At 47.4% G+C, this 23086-nt stretch overlaps 1 protein-coding gene across 2 annotated transcripts in view; it reads right to left on the bottom strand.

The window, feature by feature from the left end:
• The window catches only part of EPHB1 (EPH receptor B1), a 432420-nt gene that overhangs the window by 102037 nt on the left and 307297 nt on the right, over window positions 1–23086 (bottom strand). For both annotated transcript variants that reach the window (XM_045503564.1, XM_045503565.1), the window contains exon 5: window positions 17975–18310. In XM_045503564.1, the coding sequence (XP_045359520.1) occupies window positions 17975–18310 (336 nt within the window). The remainder of the gene's footprint in view (window positions 1–17974; window positions 18311–23086) is intronic.

A 23086-nucleotide genomic window follows, 5' to 3' on the forward strand; every position in this document is an offset into this window, starting at 1 on the left:
GTGCAGCTCCAGCTGCCCTTTCAGGCTCGCATGGAAACATGACTTCTATGTTGCCAACCCTGTCAGTGCCATATAGGTTTTTAGGATCCTCCTCTGTCTCAAGAGCTAATGCAACATGGATTAAAAATTGGAAAGATTAACTTTAACAGTCTGATGATTTTGATGGGCTTGGTTCTTTTCTCTGCCTCTAATCCCTGGAAAACCATCATTCAAGACTCAACATATTTGCCAAACATTGTGCTGGGTCCTTGCTCGAATCATTGGGGACAAAAGGATGAGTAATAAAAAAGTCACAGCCCTGCCCTGAAGATCCTTGGCATGTAGCTGGGATTAGGTGGTAAAGAGGCAATCACAGGGCAGGGTGATCCAGAAGCAATCCAGAGCCACAGATGGCAAGGACCTCCCAGCTGCCAATCAGCACACGGATGGATCCGGGAGAAGCTGCCAGAGGGTAAGGGTCACCACTGCCAACATTGCTCAGATTTATGGTGATGACAGATGTTCACAGGCCCCCTTACAGGCTGTTTATCCTCACACAGGTCACTCTAAATGCCTTACGTTTTAATTGAGATGGGATTTAGCACATGGGAGAGAGGAACAGAGTATTAGTCTTCCTCCCTGAAAATCCAAGACAGCTTACGTTTGGTGCTCTGACACTGGTGATCACCTACAGTGACAAACTATTTTTTCCTTCCCCAGCTGCAAATGCCACCTCTAAATCTGGTGTTTTTACATGCTATAAAAACTTCCAACAAGACAGAAAATGAAAATGAGCGCAGGTATCCCCTCAAACACCACCTAGCAAAACTAAGTCAGATTGAAGAGAGGTGGGAAGATTAATTCAAAGAAGCAGCCCCTCTGAGCCCCAAATATGCTGGTTTCAACAGTAAGTCCTGGCCAGTTGTCTCTTCTCCATAAACCTATGTCCTCAGATGAAGGAAGTTTCACTGAATGCTTAAAAAGGTCTCTCCCTCACAAGAATCCTTTTGACTAAATTAAACACTCTGTGGAGAGAAGAAAATGAAAATAAAGAGTTTACCATATTATTAAAATTTAGCAAAGAAATAAATATGGACCTTTCTTTAGAAAAAGTACGAATAAAGAGTTACCCTAGGGGCTATTTGGAAAAAAGGTACTAAAGGCTCAAGACGGATGTGTTTGTCCTAAAGAGGAAATCCTCAAAAGCCCCAAATACAATCAAAACTGCTCTGCACTCCTTCTAAGCAAAATAAAGAGGCTGGACCCGACAAGAATTAGGGATACAAAGAAAAGAATGGAGAGGCAAGGCAAAGTGTCCTGTCAAACACTGAGTAAAATCAGCTGGGTTCAAAAACAACCAGAACCAGAATGAGGAGTGTCTGATGAGAGAGGCTAATGCCAACAATAAGAGGCCCTTTAAATGTGTCAGAAGCAGGGGCGCCTGGGTGGCTCAGTCATTTGAATGTCTGACTTCGGTTCAGGTCGTGATCTCATGGTGCATGGGTTCGAGTCCTATGCCAGGCTCTGGGCTGACAGCTCAGAGCCTGGGGCCTGCCTTGGATTCTGTGTCTCCCTCTGCCCCTCCTCTGCTCGTGCTCTGTCTCTCAAAAATAAACAAACATTTAAAAACAAATAGATGTATCAGAAGCAGAGAGAGACTTAACTTCCATTGGTCAAGGGGCTCAGGGATGGAGAAAATGCAAAGGCAGGCTGAGTCAGTGAGTCAGTGCCTCTTTTTCGCCAAGGAAGACTTTGGGGAGATCATACTCCCAAATTGCTTTTGAAGCAGGCAGATCCAAGATAGTATATCACATACAGCAGAGAAAGTGTACAGAATGTTCTCGCCTGAGCTGACAAATGAGATGTGGATAAATTGCCAGAACTGGATGGTCCCAGCTGCAAGTTATGAAAGAACATACAGGTGACACCAGACAAACGTGGAACTGGACCCAAACTGGTCACAGGTCACCACCTATGGCCTCACAGCTGGGCCTGGCCAGCTATCACCCAGCCCTCCATTTGTAAGAAAGACTCCAAAGGAGATCACAGAGCTTGTGGTCTGGGAGGGTGGCATGAATCTATGCCAGGAGTTAACCCCAAATCCGGGACCTTGAGTCTTGATGTATGGAAGCCTTGCTGTCATATCTCAGGTTCACCTGGATCATACCTTTTATGTTTACAACATTCTTTGACCGTTTAATGTAGTTATGGACTCAGTCATATTCCAAGTTTTCCCCGTATTCATTTCGTTATCCTTATTTGATAAGGGCATCCCCACCCCCTCCAACAATTAAGCATCTCAAACCCCAAGATGTGAGAATGAGTTGATGCTTTTTTTTCCTAGGACAATTACTAAGTTCTAATGCATTATCTTTGTTTATTAAAAATTGCCTCCTAATGTCTTAATTGATTTTTGTGTCAAAATAATTCTTTCAACAGTTTTTAAAATTTTTTTTAACATTTTATTTTTGAGAGAGAGAGAGAGAAAGACAGAGTGTGGGGGGGGGAGGGGCAGAAAGAGAGAGATACACAGAATTTGAAGCAAGCTCCAGACTCTGAGCTGTCAGCAACAGAGCCCAATGCAGGGCTTGAACCCACCAACTGTGAGATCATGACTTGAGCTGAAGCTGGATGCCCAACCAACTGAGCCACCCAGGAGCCCCTTTTTCAACAGTTTTAACCCTAATCCATTTGGGGAAATAGTAAATGATATAACGGTTTACTGTGTTAAAATATTTTAAGACACCAAAAGTACTTAAAGTGGTTTTAAATAAAAACAATAGTAACACACACATACTGTTAACAATTAAGTTGATCTATTGTAGTAAAATGCCTGAAGAGTTTATAAAAATACGGAACTTGGATTTCAAAGTTTGGCAGATTTCATATAAAGCAGTGTTGCTTCTGCAGGTAGAAATTGTGCCAGGGACAGTCTTGTTCTGAGGCCACCTCTGACCCGCCTTAGGAGCTGGGGTGCAGGTAACAGCTGAGTCCCCTTTGCCTTGGCTCAGGTGACAGCCCTCATAAATCTCCTGGAAGATAAATGACCTCTCCACTTAAGGGGGATTTTCATATCTGAACTTGCCAAGGAGGCCCATAGAAAGAGGAGCCCATCTGCAGACTTCCTCATGATAACTCATGCTGAGTAGGTTGGGGGAACACTCCCTAGCCCTGCCATGTGGTTTGCAACAGAGGGAAGGTCCTTCCAGTGACCCCTCAGAGAGATGCAGCTGCCCCAGCCCAAACGGTGCACCTCTGAGCTTAGTAAACTCTTCTACCTTCCCAGGCATTGCTTTTTCTAGGACAGATGTCCTTAGTTGATGGACATTTGGGTTGTTTACACATTTTGGCTGTTGCAAATAATGCTGCTAAGAACATTCACATACAAGTTTCTGTGTGGACCTACGTTTGCCTTTTTCTTGGGTATATATCTAATTGATATATTGGATATATCCTGGATATATATGGTAACCTGGATAACATGGTAATGTTAACCTCTTCTATTCTTCCTGCAAGAGCATTTCCCAGCCAAATCATCCTTGGACTAACCACCTGCAATCTGTAGACCACAGACCCCGGCTATGAGGAAGACAAGGCAGGGTAAGGAATAGTCAGGATCCTGGGCCCCAGCCTAGGGCAGTAGGAATTGGCAAACATAGAGAAGAACTATAGGGCCTGGAGGCGCTGTAGAGACATGTGGGTTCCCATTGTGCCATCTGCTTACAGTGCAATCTTGGACTAAGGTTACTTAACTTCTTGGGGCCTGAAATTCATCAACTGTAAAACAGGAGTATTAATTCTTATGTTATGGATCTTTCAAATGTCCTGAGGATATACCCTGTACGGACCATATCTCCCTCCACTTAGAACTAGTCTGCCAGGCCAGGGGTCTTAGCAACCACCTCATAGTCTCCTTCTGGGTCCACTACTCTTGACATATGCAGATCAATGCCTGGGCATAGTTCTGGAAGTAAATGTGAAAAGCACAATCCAGTGATAGTGTGGGTATTTATTTGATAAATATCTTTGAGGGGATACATAAACATGTCTACCCAGTCAGGATAGAAATGATGGAGAAGAATAGCTTGGATAAGGGGAAGGTTAATGGCAGGGTTCCCCAGAGGTTGGTATGATAAGGGTCCCAGAAGACAGATGGTTTCCTATGACATCTCAAGATGACCAAAAGTTTTTCTTGTAAGTAATCTAGGATGTAAACAATAAGGTGCCTTGTCCTTGAGGACAAATAGACCTTTGGCTCAGAGGAGAGGATGAGCCAAGGCCCACTCATCTTATAGTATGACTCAGGCCCAGGGGTCACAGATACTTCCTTGGCTCTGTCCTTGTCTTCCTCCTGGTCTTGTCACCTGTATCTCCTTACACCTGATATCCAGTCCCACCTCTCTTGTACACTTTTGGGCCTCTTCACTTCAAACTACACTGCAGCCAGATTAATCTTTCCAAAGCTTGATTCACCCAGGTTCTTCTGATGCTCAAAAACCGTCAATGGTTCCCCAATGGAAAAGGTCCCAGTGCCCCCTCTTAACAGTAAACAACATGGCAGCCAATGGCCGGTCCAGGCTGCCTCCCAACTGGTCCATAGAGGACCCCACTGATTTCCTCTAACTACCCCACACACCATGTCCCAGTAGAACCCAGCTTTGGGGATCTCTGACATGTCTTTTTGTAATCCAGTAGACTTCAGAAGCACAGATCACACAACACACTGCCCTGCCTTAAGCCCCACCTGACCATGCCTACCAGAGCACCCCATCTCCTCCTCCCCCCAACTCAAAGACCTTATTTTAGTAACTCTCATTGGGCTGTAATCGCTACCTTGGGACAGATCTAACTTTCCAAGTGCTCATCTCTGCTCTCCATCACTGGAATAAACTCTTCAGAGTAGAAGTCATGTTTTTAGCCTCTTCCTACTGTGTTAGCACATAATAGATGTCCCATAAGGGTTTGCTTTTACTGGAGTGATTTCAGTCTCTTCTCTAAAGACACTGGAAGTAAAAGGGTCAGAAAATCATGTACCTGTACCTAACATAGACAGCAGCCCTCCAGGGATAAAGGCTCAGCGGGGAGGGGAGGCAAGGTTGTGAACTGCCTTCTGCGGAGCAGGTGCAGTGCCCCTGGGGAGGAATACGGAGTGGGTCTGAATAGAGCCATCCTGGGAGCTCAGGGGCAGGAGTGCTTTACATAGCACAGAGGCAGAGGCTGGGAGGCTGGGGCCATCCCCACCTCACTGGGAGGTTTCAGATGAAATGCTACCCTAGCATTAGCAGTTTTCTAATTTTCCTTCTTTTATTAAGAGCTGTGGAATCCTTTCTCCTAACAGAATTTTCCCTGAAGCATTAAAGGAGAAGCAGAACAATTCAGCTGCTCTGGGTGAATCAGAAGCAGGAGTCCCAGAGCCCAGAAGCCAGTCCATTTCCTATCTCCCCAGCCCAGACTCTGAAGGGGTCACAGAGAGATCCAAAAGTGCTGGGCAGCCTCCACAAGTCCCTTTGAGGCCTCAGACTAAATTATGGGTGCTCATAAACGGCGTGGGTGATGAGATTGGGACTGAGGGGTTGGTATGGTAGGTTATCTTGTTCCTTATATGAAACGCATTCTTAGGAAAAAACTAAAATCTAGATTTAAATGTCAGCTAAGGACTTCAGGTCCACCAGTTACTGAAGACAAAGAGGAACAGTTTGCACACAGACGAACTGTGCAAATGAGGAATTGTGTTTCCTCTGACATTTCTATTCTAGGAGATAACTTTGTTGAGAAGGTATTGCTCAGATAACAGGTTCTCCCTCTGATGATGAAAACTCATTTCATTGCACAAATATGCTTGAATTTTACATTAGGAAGCCTGACTCATTAAATATTTTTGGTGCAGTAACACTTCTGGCCAAAGTAGATTAAACAAATAAGCAATTAGTTTGGAGACTGGATATGAATACAAAAGCAGAATTAATTATATTTCTAATTGTTTTCTCCTACTGTGGACATTGGCTTCTTGGCTTTTGCTCTGGGCTTGCCTTGAGCTGACCCTGACGCCCTGTTCCAATCTCCCTCTTTACCTTGGGGTCAACTAAGGACAGAGGACTGCTTTGTGGGGGTGGCATCATTTCGATTCTGTTGTAGAATATTGGCTGAGTCTCTCTGTGGGCTCAGCGAAGCAGGAGTGGGAGAGAAAGTGAGGGCTTCAGGCCTGGGTGGCTGAGTCAGTCCTATATCATATAGGTGCTTCCATCTTGGGTCCATCCATGAAGGGCTTGGTTCCAAGACAAGGGAGGGGGTGTGACAACTGGGGGTTGGAGGCTGGGGGCCGTTCTGGGGATGCAGGTTTATAGCAGAGGCTCTCATTTGTGATATTAGTGCTGATGAAGGGAGGGTTCTTTGTTGGGATCATCCAACTGACCCTGCTAGTTCTCAAACTGTGATCCCAGTTCACCTGGGAGCTGACATGAAATGTAGAATCTTGAGCCCCACTCCAGACTTACTGGATCAGAAATGCTGGGGGTGGGGCTCAACAATCTGTGTTTTAACAAGTCCTCCAGGGGATTCTGAGGCACACTCAAATTTGAAAACTATTTGTCTAGAAATCTAAAAATCAGAATGTAAAACTTTGAAAGGACATCTGAGGTCACTCAGTTTTCTGCCAATTCTTACAATTTATGGATTTGAGCACTGAAGGCTGAAGGGAAAGTGACTTCCCTAAGTCCTCAGCAGGCAAGAGCAGAGTAGGAAGGATGGTTCCGGCCATCGCTCCCCTCCCCCTGCACTCAGGCACCAGGCACTGAGGGTGCCCAGTACGGGGTTGGGGGGGTACAGTTCCTCAGGGATATCAGGGGTCCCCAGCAGGGAGGTGGAATTGTGTGGAGCCCTGTGCCACAGGAAGGAAGCATCACAGCTAGTGGGGTCCTGAGTCCCTCCTAGGTCACCCCACCTGGCTCCTCCTCCCTGCTGGGGTAACCAGAAAGCATACCAGGAAATGGCCCTAAGGATGCAAACCTGAGTGCTATGGCCCTGTGGCAGTGGGAGGCTCTGGAAGGATATGTGAGTGTATGAGGGGCACTTGTCAGGCGGTGCCTGTCCCAGGACAGCGAGGCTGAGGCCGGATCCATCAGCTCTGCCTCCTGCAGGTCTGTCATCCTTTCCGGGTGTGGGGCAAGCACCGTGGCAGATCCTGTTTGTTGAATGTTTGATCACAGAAGGCAGTTCACAGAATCCCCGGCACTGGAGAGGCCACGGGAGAGAGCAAAGGATACACTACAGCAGGTTGTGTGCCTGCTCCCTGGCTGTCACCCGCACATCTTCAGCCGGGTGCCCCCCACAGCTGGGAAACCCACCGCCATCACCCTAAGACTGACATTGCCACTACTGACACTGGGCTGTGAGCTGTGCCTACAGTCTCTGTGACTGTCCTCCCCGAGCCTGGAGATCGAAGTCTCCTGGCCGTGGGGCCCAGACCCCTCATCCTGCGGGCAAGTTTCCTTCCTGCAATGCCCAGCTGTGAGCCCCTCTCTGCATGTCACCATCCCCACAATGGTACAGGTCTCCCTCCCCTGGACTCTGACTCCAGGGGACACCTCTGCCTGCAGACCTCTGAAGGGTGGTGGTTTACAGTTTCGTGTCCGGCACACCTCTGGGTTGGGAAGTGGACTGTATCCTCCTTGTTTCCAGTCCGTACTTCCACACCATGGCTCACCAACCTCCACACCCTCTGTTAAAATGTCACTCAGCTGGGCCACCGCACTCCAAGCTTGGGACCACTGTGTACTCCCTCCCACCACCAGTCCCAACTCACTGAAGACTTGGGCTCCTGTCTTCTCCATCCTGTCTTCAGTGGATAACTTGCATATCCACCAGAATAGTGTACTTTCTGTTCCCTGACCTCCACAACTCTTCCACATCTGACACTTGGATTCGGCCTTACCTGACATCCATATTCAAAGCCACAAATTCAAGTTTTATTCTTCCTCTGCAATCTCTGATGAGTCCACTGCAACTTTTGTTGGCTCCTCCAGCCCCCTCAGCCTTGACTTCCACCCCATGCATCAGCCCTTTCCCTTACTTGTGTCCCTCATTATCCAGCCCAGTTCCATCTTTGCAAAAACAAAATTGACAATACTCCCTCAACCCTCAGGTGGGAGTTGCCTTTAGCTTTTCTGAGAACACAACCAGCAAAACTCAACCCTAGAGAGATCCACAATTAACTTCCTGTAGGGTCAGCCACGCACTGCTGAGAAAGTCACATAACAGGGCAGATGGGCAGCTTTGTAAACACATGATCACCAGCTTCCAAGGAGCCCTCATGTTTTCTAGAAATGCGGAATTTCTCTGCTCAATCCCATTTCCCCATCTCTGCAATGGCACTACCAAACTTGCCATTCTCAAACCTTTGACCCCAATACTTCTCCATTCACCCTCAGCAACCAAGCTTATCTCCTACATTGTGGAGAAAATATCCAACTGCATAACTAATACCTCGACTTGGGAACTCAAGCTCCACAAATCACTCATGTGCAGAACTGACCCCACCTCCCCTTGCCACCATCCCTGAACACTTCTGGGAGGCCCTGGCAAGTCTCCTATGTATTTGCAAACCATCCACTCAATCTCCTGCTTCTCTGCTCTCCATGTTACCTGCCTGCGATACGCCCCCTAGGAAAGCTGTTCACTAAGCCACATTTCCGGTCCCCTCCCTGAGGACCTGTGGCCATGTTCAGCACAAGCCTTACAACCTCTGAGAGCCCGACCTCCCTGCTGCACTATGACACCTCATCACCTAGCCTCAAGGCTGCCTGTTGTGCTCAAACTTCACCCTGTTCCTCCTGCAAAGCTGCCTTCCTTCCACTCTTTGTCCTGGGCCCTCACTCTCTTCCAGGACATCAGACAAACCAACCGACACCACGATGTCCTGTCTCCACCCAGCCCTTGCACACCCAGCGTCTCACAAGCTTCCCTCCCCACATGCAAACCTGTTCCTGCAAACAAATGCCAGCCTGCTAGTTGATGAGGCACCAAAGACCATGAACATTATATAAAGCCAGTCAGGACATTCCAGAACAGAGGACACCATGCTGACGTACAGGGGTTACTGGAGGAGTGAGATCTGGTCATTTCCCTCGGGAGCCATACAGCCTATCAGGAAAAATACAGCCTAAGCACATGAAACACTAATGTGCATTTAAGAACTCACTGTGTCATCCTTAAAACTAGTGCAGTTCAGAGAAGGGCAAACACACATAAAGATTTTCTATGGGGCAGATATGCTCACAGGGGCCCTTGTTCCCTTGAGCTGCTCGGGACAGATAAAGTATTTGCTATGTTCAGAAAGAAAGAGAGTGAGGGAGGGAAGGAGTGAAGGAAGGCACGCAGGAAGGGAGGGAGGGAGGAAGAAAAAAAGAAATTTTAAAATCATAGGGTTCAATTCTATCGCTGATGTCCTGCAGCTCAGATCCCAGAAGGAAACTGATCCCAAGGCCTGAGGGTTGGCAGAGAGTCTCTCTTGCACTGGAAAATATTTGTGGTCTGGTGTTGCCTTTATTTACCCAGAACATTTAATGTGCCTTTTTTCTCCATCTTTCACATCCGCTCCGAGAAGATGTTAATTTTCTGAAATTAAACACTTAGCTTGATTACTGTTTTGTTAATTGCAGCATTCAAAAACCCCTGGTGCTCCTGCCTGTTTAACACGGCTGGTGCTGTGAAAATGATAGGCACAGAGTTGGCATGCCGGTGGACAGACAGCAGCAGTGGAATGCCATCCCAACTACCCCCAGCTTTGCCTGCTCCGGCAGCTGGGTCCTTGTCCGTGAGAGAAGGGCAGCCCAGGTCACAGAAGAGGGTCTTCCACAGAGCCATGTTTTGGGAGGACAGTGCCCCCAGGAAGTTCCAGGTCTCGCCAACATCTGGAAGAATGCAGAGGCATAACTCCCATCACAGCACCTGCCCAAAGATGTTTGAGGAAGGAAAGACCACAGACAGAGTTCAAGCTGCACCATTTGCTAATATCTGAGATGAGTCTAAGAAAGAATGAGGCATCCATTCATACATTTGCTTGATAATTCATTAATCCATTCAATAAACATTTATTGACTTCCATTATTTCAGGCACCTAGCTAGACACTGGGGAACAATAACCAATAAGATGGATACAGGCATGCTGTACCAAAGATTATAGTTGTGGCTCACAGAGCCAACGTGTGCCAGAGAAGTGCAGGGCAGACATATCACAAGGATGCCTCCTCCCGGCCACCTCCTTTGCCAAGGCCACAGGGTAAACAGCAACTATCTCGTAATCCAACCAGAAGTTCCCTCTGTGAGATTCCCTCCATAAGGAGAATTATTGCAATCTCATTTGGACTTTGAGCAGGGTAAGGAATTATTACAATCTTAACTGCCAGCAGTGTGTCCCATGTTCATTCAACAAGCCACATAGTTGGGAGTGCCTGGCCCAAGGTGGAGTGAAACGAGCACTGGCACCCCAAGCCCCATAGCGCTCTGGTCATCCCAGCAGGGATGCAAGGTGGGGCATTCTCAGCTGTTAGTAGCATCACCAGGCACTGCTCACAACCCAGAACAGAGAGAATATCCATGTGCAACCACTGCATGGCCCAGCAAGCAATATCTGTCCATGAGAAGTCCAAATTGGTGACTTAGTGAGCAATACAATAGCCCATCCAACACTGTCACTCTTTAGCAGTAGCTGCTATGGACTGAGATACTCTCTATCGATGGCATGTGGCTGCACCCTAACTTTGGTAAAGTGAGAGTTGGCATCACAGCAGGTTATAGTACCAAGAGCCCAATGGAAGGACCCCTTGTGTTGCTGTTTCCCAGCTAGTCATCCGCTCCCCTGTGACTTTTCTGGGCCTCTGACCTCAGTCTCAGTGAGTGCTGTGGACTAGAACGTGAGCTCCACAAGGCACAGATTTTTGCCTGTGTTGTTTGCTCCTGTGTTCCTGGTGCTTAAAGTGGTGTATGACCCACAGAAAGCCTCAATAATTTTTGTTGAGAAACTGAATGAATGGGAGCCCCTAGAAGCAGGAACCAATGAATCAGCCTGTAGAAAGCAGTCACAAGGCTGTGTTGAATGAATGAATACACTTCCAAAGTTGAAATGCTTAAACAAATAAATAAAGCAAACTCCTTTGAGTATGGGTGAATCTCACTGTGCTCCTCTAAGTGGATCAGGGCTGCTGGCATCATCTGAACATCATTCCCTTCAGTTTTCCTTCTAGGAGCCACTGAGGAGGAAGATACCTAGCCAGCTGGCTGGCTGTCACCACCCTCAAGGCAAACATTTATGGACTAATTCATATGTAGGGACTAAAGGATCCTGGCAATTACTTATCAAGTTTCCCTGTGCCTAGCACTGTGTGGTCCCTCCCTCAAGGAGCTGTGGTAGGTGAGAAAATCTGATTTTCCACAGAGCTCACCATCTAGTGGAGAGCCCCAAGGCTACAGGGGTGGAAGCCATGACTTTTACCGTGAGCAGTACTCCTGCTGACCTACTCTGCTCCACAGACAACACAAAACTGTTTGCAAATGGCCCAGACCTTTCTGAGGCCACTTAAAATTTCCTTTTCCAGATACCCTATGTTTTCACTCTTATGTGGATCCTGAGAAACTTAACAGAAGACCATGGGGGAGGGGAAGGAAAGAAAAAAGTTAGAGAGGGAGAGAGCCAAGCCATAGAGACTCTTAAAAACTGAGAATAAACTTGACGGTTGATGAGGGGTGGGAGGGAGGGGTGGGTGAGTGATGGGCATTGAGGAGGGCACCTGTTGGGAGGAGCACTGGGTGTTGTATGAAAACCAATTTGACAATAAATTTCATATAAAAAAATTTCCTTCTCAATGTCAAGGCTTAAGAAACAATAAAAACAATCTTTTTAGAATTAACAACAAGAAGAAACCAATGAAATGAGCTATGAAATTGAATGAAGAACAGTGAAAATTTCATTTACTTAAGGGTTTTAAACTTTCTTTATTAATTTCAATGAAAGTTTTCTTTAAAGACATTCCAGCCTTTTTAAAGTTCTGACTCAATCTTTTCTCTGCTTTGGAGCAAATTTCACCTACTAATTTCCAATGAGACCAGCCCCTAAAAATGAACTGGTTTCAGCATATGGATCTTAACACTCTAAATTTTTACAGGCAGCACTGTAATATTGTTTTAATATTTAATTTTGAGATTTACATAATATCTTTCCTCCAAAGAGCTCGATATATTGCAATATCATAAAATTCCTTTTCATATTCAAAGATTATTCTTTATGCATGCAAATACTATATTTAACCAAGGAATAATGCAAATTAGGTGATGTGTTCAGAGGAATGGGTGGGCTAGGTAATTCTTTTGTAGAAAAAGTAGCACTTCTGAGTGACTTTAATTGTCTAGGAGCTTCAAAAATGCCTTAAAAATGGACAAACTATTGGGGCTTATGACCATTAATAGAAGTAATGCAGTAGCTTTTAAACAAAATTAAGCAATGGGTTGTGTCTGTGGGCACAGTGAATATGTTAATATTCCATATGCAATAGGCATAGTGGGCCATCCACCGACCAAGCGTAATATGATGTCAGATATAGATACTGTTGATGCCATCATGAAAGTAAGAGGCCAAGGGCTGCTTCTCCAAATACATGAGACGGAAGGATAGACAGGCTCCTCAGAGTGGCAAGATCAGCCTGTGCCAGGTATACATACAGGTTCTAGCTCCGCTGTCCTTGTCAACTTACCGGGACTTCGCTACTCGCCTTTCTAGTGCCTACTCCTCCCTCAAAGAATGGACAAACCCATACATGCCATTTATCTGATGGGGATGACATCAGTTCCAAACAAAGGGATGGAAGGGCCTTGGAAGGAAAGTCTAGGAAGAGAGTCCAGCAAATTTCTGTCTGGCCCAGAAACGATGCTCATCTCCCCATCATAGCATCGGTCACAAAGTCACTTTCTGTCCCGTCTCATTTGCTTGTTGCAACAGCACTCGGAAGCAGGTGTCATTATTCACATTTTACAGTTGAGGAAGGAGGGGTCATCACTCATACGAGTGATGTGAACTTGCCTGAGTCGTGTGAAGAGCAGAGAGAGGGTCCAAGTGCAGGGTCCCCTGCTGCACCTCTGCCACACTGAGCGCAGGAGCTGAGACAGGTGACTGCCCCATGGTGGAAAAGGGCTAGAGCAACACAGCACACTTGCCATCCAGGCTTGGCTAAGTCAGATTAGCCCTCTGAGGTGGAGGTGACAAACCACAGCCAACACGTCTGGCTCTCAAGTGCTTTAAAATTTTCTAATTAGTTGTCAGCATTTCAAATCTAGGTTATCAGCTTATAAGTTTTGGCACTGCTGGGTGTGGCATCACTTACTGGAGTTGGGCAGAGGCTCGCCCTGTCCTCTACAGTCCTCTGTGGTCCTCACCACTCCCTACTGCCTGACACTTGGCCATGTTTTGCTCCTCTCCACTGCTAGACAGGCCTCGTGGGCCTTTGGGTTTGTTCTCTCTGGGTTAGTTGGTCCTAAATTCACTGACTCTATTTTGCAGCAAGTTGATTTTTAAGATGTGCCAGTCTGATTTGTCTTATTTACTTTTTCCAGGATTTCCTCTGAGGTCCCCTTCCCCAACTCTGACACTCTGAATCTAGTTGGCAGAAAAGAGAAGTAAAGTTTGTCATTCACTTTAATTCTCTCTGACAGCCAGATGATCCGGCCATCAGTCTGAATCTGGGGCCAGGTGCCAGAGAGTGACTGCAGGAGTTAGTGGTGATAACAACCTCTCTGCAGATCGCTTGGCCACTGGAACAGAGAGAGTTCCACCTGAGCTGGTCTATTTTAAACTCAAGGCAGCTGTATTCAGTGCGAGGCTGCATCCCTGAAGACCTCACGTAAATCTGAGCTTGCATAATTCATGACCAACCCTGACCAAAGATGATGGACATTTTTTTTGACAGCTGAAGTGGCCTATCTATGTGGCAATGGCTTAGAGGGAGCTTACAACTTACCCGGCTCACCATAATGCGATTTTTGATCAGTCAGAGGATAAAATGGCCACAAATCTGAGTTTGAAACCTAGAAACATCCCTGCTGCCTATAAGGTGCTGAGAAAATTCTGAAAGCACTCTGACCCCAGTTTCTTCATCTGATCCACCTCAACTTTGTAAAGAACTTGGTAGGTGCTTGGTACACTGGAGGTGCTCAAAATAGTAGTTCTCGGCCACTGCCTATGGGCTGGGTGAGGATCTGATCCTGATACTCTCCAAGTGATATGAGATCCTTGAGAAGTCATGACTATAGACATGGCTGGGGTTGTTATGGAAGGCTATGGAAGCCCTCTGCATCTCAGGACCCAAGAGATCCTTCAGTGTTCCCTCAGTGATGCTTGTCTCTGTGTATGCTATGGACCAAAAAACGATTATAAAACCTCCTATGGTCTTAGATCACAGCCCTGAGGGTCAAGGAAAGCCTCATGGTGACTCCCTCTGATGGACTGATGCCAACCAGTTCTTTTTATTAGATACCTCAATCAGCTAGGATGAGGTGCCTGCTTCCACTGGGCAGGGCTCATGATACCAGCAGATGCAGCATCAGCGTGGCGTGCCTGGGCAGCCCTGAGAAAGGAGGGCATGGCAATTCTGTGTCTGCTGAATAGTAAGAGTTACATGCCCAGCCGTGGATGTGGTCTGTAGCTCCCAACAAAAGAAAGCACCAGCCCAAAGCAGCAACCAGCCTCCCAGGATAGAGTCTGATAATCATGAGCATCAGGCTTCAGATCAAGTGCAAGACCACTGAGCAGCCAACTTATCCAAACCCTTCTCTTGTGTGACCCTTACTGACACCCACTGTCAAGATCCAATTCACCGTGGGGGGACACCTTGGATCCCTCAACGAACACACACTCATCTCCATCTTGATCCAGAGGCAGGGAAAAGTCTTTTGTGGTTCTGTGTCACAGAGAAAATTGTGGAAGAGTAACAGAGGGTGCACAGTGAGGTGCTCTTTTGAGCCAGAGGGCACTGGCTGGCTCTGAAAACTTTCTCCATGCACAGAGGGACTGCCCACTGTTTAGGGAAGGAAACAGGAAGGCAGAATCAGAGGTGATTTCCTGCCAACCCTCTTCTAATCCTAGATTCTCAAATCCCTTTAAGCTTCTTCTTCCCTATCGGAAACATATGAACGATGCCTAAGTCACGGGTAATTATGAGGATCAAATGAGTCCATGTATGACAAAATTCTTTGTCAACTCAAAAACAAAACAAAATGAACCAACAAACATGAGGTGTTAAGCTATGATAATAATTATTCACCTACTCCTCAATCAGGATCCATTCAACGGTCCCCAGCTATTTCAGTTAGGGCAGTTCTAGACCCAGAATAGGTCCTTGATAGCACTTGTCATTTGATTTAATAACTGATCCCAGGATAGCTCTGGGTCAAATTCTTTACCTTCTATCTACCTACTCATGACCCAGACAGTAGGACAGGGTGGCAGGGGCCGTGCCATATCATGAGGTCAGGGTGGGGAGGCTGACCTGGACTTCACCCAGAGCGGAAGAGTTCAGGGGTCCCTGGAAAGACGTTAGACATGTTATAATTTGTGGACTTGCATGGGTCCATCTACCCTGTTCCTTACTGGATCTGAGTGATACGGCTTTTATGAGGCCAGAAAAGGCCTCTCACAGAGGAACAGGCCCAAGTGTTTATTTTGAAAAATCTCATCTTTTTAAAAGAGTTATCTGTTGGTTGAAAATAATTTGCATTCACATGTGGATCTGTCAAAGCAGTGTGAAAGCACCATGTTCCTCAGGGCCCCACAGTCCACAGATTAGGACCCATGGGCCCCCTTGTCATTTGTTTTGTAACAACCATATGCCACTGAGAAGCACCCTTCTCTTATTGATTATAAACTTTCTGACACCCAAATTCCAGATTTCCCAAAAAGAAATCATAGACTGGAACATGTGGATGGGGCTGGGACCCCCAAATCAGGGAAGGTTAGGAATAGAGGGCCCACCAAAGGGGGAACAAAGGCCATGAGAAATGTGCTTGTGGAGGAGAAAATGAGTGAGGATCAAAACAAATACTTTGAATGCCGGCAATGCCAGGCCCCTTGTAGGAGCCCTGGTCCCTCAGCGCCTCTGCAGCCTGGGAAGGTGCAGATGGCAAGACAAGCAGATGGGCAGGTTCGGGAATAGCAGGGTAAGGAAAGGGAGGGGCAGGAATCAAAGTAAACCGCCATAAGTGGCAGGTTTGTTCGCACATTCTTAGAGAGAGAGAGCAGACAGCCAAGCCCAGCATGACATGACAGCCTGGCAGGATTATTAGTCCCCGAAGCTGGGACACTAAAATATTTCAGCCAGTTTTCTGCCTTAAACTCTCCAAGGGAAACACTGCTAACAAAGGCTGCCCATGTTCCGTGTTCAACGTGATATAGAAATTACCATTCCCTTTTCTTTGGGTAAGACAGACTGTCACAACCTTTGTCTCCACAGCACTGGGGCTGTGGTCACCAGCTGGAGGCTTCCACACTTCCACGCCTATTTTCTCACGGCACACACATGCATGCAAACACGTGACCATACACATACATACAAACATGCACACACGAACACACACGTGTTCACAGCAACAACGCAGCCATCTGGACAGCCATGCTCTCCTACAACACCTTTTTTTCTCCTGAGTTCTGACAGCTTAAACCCAAGAATCATCTGCCATCAAAGATGCCTGGGATTGAAAGAGGCAGAAGGAGCCTGAGGATGGGGAGGTGAAGAGCAGACAAGGACGGAATAGGGAAGAGGAGGTTAAGAAAGGGGAGCTGCACACAGGGAGGGAGAGAAAAGAGACGTGCCTGGCTCCAGCTATTCCACTAACAAGCTGTCCTTCTAGAATTTGTTGATTGAAAAAAATCCATAATTCCAAATAAGATCACAGTCCATTGCCCACGACCCCTATTGCCTATAGACTTTCCCTCTGCAGTCTTGCACCATCACCCCAGGGGAGAGATTGCTCATTTCTAACTCCCTCGGTATTTACTGCATGTGTATGGTACACACGCTTAGAATACACCATGCCGCAGATTTGTATTTTGTGTCTACGTCCTGCAAATTCTTCAGCGAATGAGTTTTGTGGGAGGAACGGTGGTGTCCGTTCCTGTACTCCTCACAGTGTCTAATCTGCAGCTGGGCCCACGTCAGACGCTAACTAACCGCCTCTTAATAATGAGTGAGTAAATAAATAAATGAGTGAGTGAGTGCCTGAATGGACTGGCTAAACGGACATACAAAGGAATGGGTTGTTGCAAGAGGTGTAAAAAGCAATACAGAGAAAAGGTCAGAAGAGTGAGAGATACAGAAATAAAGAGAAGAGAAGGAAATGTCTGGTGAGCTGTGCACGCCTCAGGGACGTACAGGCCGTCAGGAGTGATCTACTGCCAACTACCTGAAGTCTCTCTAACAGTGGAGCATTCATTTAGGCAAGCTATACAGGAGAATGCACTCTTGAATTACACAGTTTAATTGAAAAATAATCTATGAAGGCAATCCTCACTTTATCACATGATTTCTGGGAAGCTTCCTTCATTGGGTTTTCTGATAAAGCGGCACCGGGGTTCTCAAGATCGTGCAGGGTTTCCACCCATCCATCTGTCTGTCCATCTACCACCCATCCGTCTGTCTGTCCATCTATCTTTCCAAAGGCATTTGTTGAATCCCAGGTGGATGCAGAGCTGGGGGTTCTACGCTGGCCTGGATATCCCTCTATGCTTTTGTGCTGAGCACGAAAATATCCCTCAGAATCCAACTCACTCTCAGAGGTGAAACACTATTTTCTGCCATGTTTCCTCCACGGCCACAAATGCCCATCGCCTGACACCCTCACCCCTGGGAGGAGGCCTGAAAGCAGAATGGGTGTGACTGAAGCTTCGTTCCTTCACGGGGATGGATAGGGAGCCAGCCACACAGACAGACAGAAGGAGCACAGATGCCTCCAGACTCACCGGCTTGGTTCGTGGTGATGTTGACGGAGACATGCTGTGGGGGGAAGGGGCTCTTGCTGGAGACTCCATTGACGGCCTGGATGTCGAAGGTATAGGGGGTGTGGGCCCACAGGCTGCTGATGGAGACACGGCACTCGGTCAGGCCCAGCTGCCTGGGTACAAACTCCACGTTGTCGTCGCAGCGGGAGCAGCTCCGACGGTCTGCCCGGCACTTTCTACAGATGATGTTGTAGGTCACATCATCCCGCCCGCCTGTCTCCCTTGGCGGATGCCACTCCAGAATGATAGATGTCTCATTGACAATGGAGATGACATTGCGGGGACCTGACGGGACACCTGTAGGGAGACAAAGAAGGGCCCAGTGAGGCTAGGCAGAAGCTTCCTCCTCCTGCCTCTCTCCATCTGCCTTTGGTGTATCTCCTCCCCTGTCACACACATGTATCACCTTCAGTCCGTCAAGGCCAAATCTCCATGCTCCAATCCATTCTGAGAATATATGGTGGACAGAAATGACAACCTGGCCTAAATTCCCCTCGCAGTCATCCCAGTCGGGACAGTGGCAATCATGTTTGCCAAAGGAGACGAGGGTGCAGGGATCTGGGTTCAAGCTCTTTGGTTTTCAGGACCAAGCCACTTCCTCTAGCCAGCTTTAGGGTATGCTATACATATGTAGTAGACACTTACTGGATTCCTGTCTTTTCTTTGTGTAGAATTCAAGGGTTGAGGGACATGAGTGACCCATCAAAAGCTCCGACATATCCTAGCATCTTGCACAAAACCTCATGCAATTTGGAGTCTGCGTGATGTGTACATGCTGGGGCTATTTCTCTGTCGGGCAGGCTGCCAGATCACCTGGATAGATGAATATTCACAGTGCCCAAGCTTTGGTGAAGACAAGAAGCCAAGTTGGCTGGGAGGTTCCTATAGCCACCATTTTTTACCCCATGACATGAGAAGAACATAGAGATTTGTTCTAGACATTCTGCTAGCTGCTTTACACCTATTACCTGAGAAGAGACAGTGATTAATTTGATTTTATAGAAAGGGAAACTAAAACTGAGAATGGAGACTGGCTGTGGATCATGTGGTATATAAGGACTGCAGCTAGTGTGGAGACCCCTGTCTGCCTGATTCCAAAGCTCATGCACTTTAACAACAGCCTTATGCTGCCTGCTAGTGAAACCGGCTATCCTTCCCTACTAAGGGAAAAGCCATTTCCCACTCTGGCCTTACACTGGTATGGTACTCCAAAGGTTGATGATCAGATCTGTTCATGGATAACAGGAGATTTGACCAGACTCTCTCTCCTACAAACCAGCCAGACTCATTGGGAGTCAAGGAGGGCAGACTCTTCCCTCTGGATAGCTCTGTCTATAGATGGTGTTCACACTGTGGCAAAGGTTGAAATGCCTTGCTAAATACTAAATTCTAGAAAACCTAGTCCTTTGTAGGAAGGCAACATATCTCTGAATTAACAGCCAAGGTGCTGGGCATTTTGAGAATCTCCTGCCCAGAAACAGAACAGATCACAGCCTCAGGTTCCCAAGCTAAGCACTGCATGTCCTCAATGTCTAATGATGAAAATGAATCCCACCCAGAAGCCCCCCTTCTGAATGGTGGGTCTGCTGGAGCAGCCGCTTTGGATAGTAATGCATTCAGAATTCACACACGTGACTGTCGCCAGCTGAACGAAGACATGTGTAAAGTGGTTCATGCTGAAGACAGGAATCAAATGCCAACAAACAAAATGAGGGAATAACAACAAGGTCGGGGGGCACCAGGGAAGGATTCTGTGTTGAATCAGTCAACAGCAAGCAGCTAGAGCAGAAAGCAAATATTAAATCGGATTCTATTAAAACGTGAAAGAAAATCAGTACTGTACTATATAAAGCCCATTAGGCCTGAGCTAAAGCACAACTTTCATACAGCCTTGTGACAGGGCAGGATTCATGAAGCATTTTTACTGAAGTCTTGCAAATAGCGTTCAAGAATTCCCAACCCATCTGCCCAGGGATAAACATCCATCTCTTCTCGGATCAGCACACAGCTAGTGCTGAGAGGGTAGCTGGCATGGCCGTTGCTGGGTTCTTACTCGGCCGGGCCAGCTTCAACTTGCGCTGCACTATTCGTTAATGTGCATATTGGCCAGTGCCTGTCGTGGACACGTCTGTTTGCTCAGACTGATGAGATTTGGACCACAAGCTCCCAGTGGTCAGTGCCACTGCTCCCTGTCTCAGCAGACAGCCTAGCCTCTGCCACAGGCCACCATCTCTCATACTCATCATAAATACATTCATCCAGCACTTGCTCTCTGCTGGGTGTGGAAGGATTCTTTAACAATGTTATCTTATTGCAGCTTTGGGACGCCATCACTGGAAAGCAGCCTTGGTTGGCAGAGCAGAGATAGGTACTGCCCAGGAGAGGGACCACCCATTCTTCCCACCCTGTGGAGGCCTCCCCATGTCATCATCTCCCTTCTCCCATGACCTTAATCTTCGCCTTCTCCCCTGGCTCCACCTTCTCCACTTAAACTCCCATTAGATTTTTGCTATTTTAAAAGCTAAAGCACCACCACTGGCATCTATGTTGACTGCCCTCTCTTCTTCGCCCTCCAGCTAAGCTTTCCAAAGTGGAGGGCCTCCTCTCTCCTTGCTTGGGCAAGTGCAGTCCAGTTACTACCCCCCTCCCGCACCCACCCCCCCCGTCACTGCTTTTCTTTTGGCATCCCACCTGACAAATGCAGAGAACGCCATTCAGTCCTTCCCTTGTTTGACACCCTGCGTGATCAGCAGCCAGACCCTGACAGTCACATCTTCTGTGTCCCCCACATTCAGTCACTGAGGTGATGCCCCACCTCTGTCCTCAGAATGTTCCCTTCCTCAATATCTTCACCCCCTTAGAACTCCAGGCCCTGTGGACTTTTCCTGCCCTAGAGCAACAGCCTTCTTGTGAATCCTCCCACACTGCTTTGCACCCCTCCTGTCCGTTCTATTCTGCCAGAGTGTGGGTTCTGAAATGCCCATGAGATCATAGTGTTCCCCTGCTCAAACTGCAACTGCCCAAAAGTTTACCTCCTTTCCACATCCTTCAAGTCCCCATGTAGTCGTCTTACTCATGATCTTATCCCTGGTCACTTGACCCTCAAGTGGCCTTATACTGTGGCCTGTAGGAAGATTCCTGTGATTTCCTGTGCATACTAAACTCCCTTCATGCCCCTGAGCCTCTGCACAGTGTTCTCTTCTGTCCGCAATTCCTTTCCTCCTTATCCATTTGATGAACTCCCGCTCACCATCCAAGATCTAGCACTCAATTCCACCAGGAGGCTTCTCTGATGCCTGCAGTCATGTACCCCCCACCCTTGGGCTTCCATAAGCCTATTTCTAGATGCTAACACAGATTCCATTATTGCACTGTGATGATCTCTTCCTCTGTGTTGAACTCACCACGCTGTGGCTTCCTGGTGGGTGGGAGCTTGTGGCTGGCTTATCTCCGTGGTTCACATGCCCCAGCTCTTTGCTCAGGGGAGGCTCCTCACACTTGGTTTTGACCTCTGTTCAGGGTGCACAACTTAAGATCACCCTATCCCAGCATGAGATGCCCTGCTGTGGGGCAGAGGGAGGATACAGTTGTGGTAACAGGGAAGACTGCTTGTGGCCCTGAGTGGTAGAGGCTTTAGTGAGATAAAGGTGGCAAGTGAGGAGCTGGTTTGGAGAGGACTTCCCTATCCCTTGATCCAGTGGTGTCCCTGGCAGGTGGGATGATCCCATTTGATGCTGCCCTGTGCCTGCTCCCCGCTCAGGAAGAAAAGTGGTAGGTTTCCAACAATATTTTTTCATGTTTATTTAGACACAGCCTTCATATAAAGCAACTACTGCACCCTTCTCTTTCATGGCTGCTTTCCAGAGCAAATGCATCTGTGGGGCATGAAAGGGGACCTATGGGGACCTATAGGGCCCATGGTTATTGATTCCAGAACTGCGTATATCTGAATCCTTTCCTTTCAAGGAAAGCTAGAAGACCCCAAATATGTCTTGCTGTGTGTCCTTCCCCACCATGTCCTCAAGAGTAGGGGTGTGTCTTGTTTCAGAGCCCAGCAGAGTGCCTGGGCTCACAGTACACATCTGTGGAGATGGCCCGAGTCTGGTCCACAAACAATAATTGGGATCCTGTTCACTACTCATTCATTCACTCACTCACTTCTTTAACAAATACTCCTGTGTAATTCTAGGCACTCAGAGGTTAGGGAAAGGCCAGATAGACAAACTTCTGCTCCCATGGAACTTACTTACATTCTGGTGAGAGAAAACAGACAGAAGGAAGAAGGAAAGAAAGGAAAGAAAGAAGGAAACATGGAGATAAATGAGATGACTTCAGATAAAAATAAGTGCTATAAAATAAAATAGCCCCCAGGTTAAGACTGCTTCCCAATGGGGTACCTGGGTGGCTCAGTCGGCTAAGCATCCAACTCTTGATTTTGGCTCAGGTGATGATCTCATGGTTCATGAGTTCTAGACCCACATCAGGCTCTGTGCTGACAGCACAGAGCCTGCCTGGGATTCTCTCTCTCCCTCTCTCTCTGCCGCTCCCCTGCTCAAGCTCTTTCTCTCTCTCTCAAAATAAATGAATAAACATTAAAGAAATAAAAAAAAAAAAAAAGATTGCCTCCCAACAATGCTTAGCTCCTGCCCCTTTTCCCAGGAGGCCTGCTCTGGGCAGGGAAAGCCAGGGGCCAGTCTCTGGGTAGCTAAAATGGCAATGGTCCCTGGTCTGTGCTCCATCAGCCTAATGATAAGGGCACGTTCCTGCCAGCAGGTTACTCAGCCTTGCCTGTACTTGGGAGAGTCTGACCACAGCATGTCTGGCCTCTGAATAAATGTCCCTAGAGAAAGGTGCTAGGCCACCTCTACCCCTCCAGGCAACACTCCCTGGGCTTGAGGCCCTTACCCCTGTGGGGAGTGTCTGTCCAGAACCAGAGCTCCACTCAACATCCTCAGGAAGGAGGCCAACTGAGGCAACCAAACAAAAATGTCAAAAGGCAGGGGGAGTTGAGGGGGAGGCCAGAAAGAGAAGAAAATTCTTCATTTCCGTCAGCAAAAGGCCTCAGTGCGTGCA

The sequence above is a fragment of the Leopardus geoffroyi genome, chromosome C2 (genome assembly GCF_018350155.1).
Source record: "Leopardus geoffroyi isolate Oge1 chromosome C2, O.geoffroyi_Oge1_pat1.0, whole genome shotgun sequence".
In the NCBI taxonomy this organism is placed as follows: Eukaryota; Metazoa; Chordata; class Mammalia; order Carnivora; family Felidae; genus Leopardus; species Leopardus geoffroyi.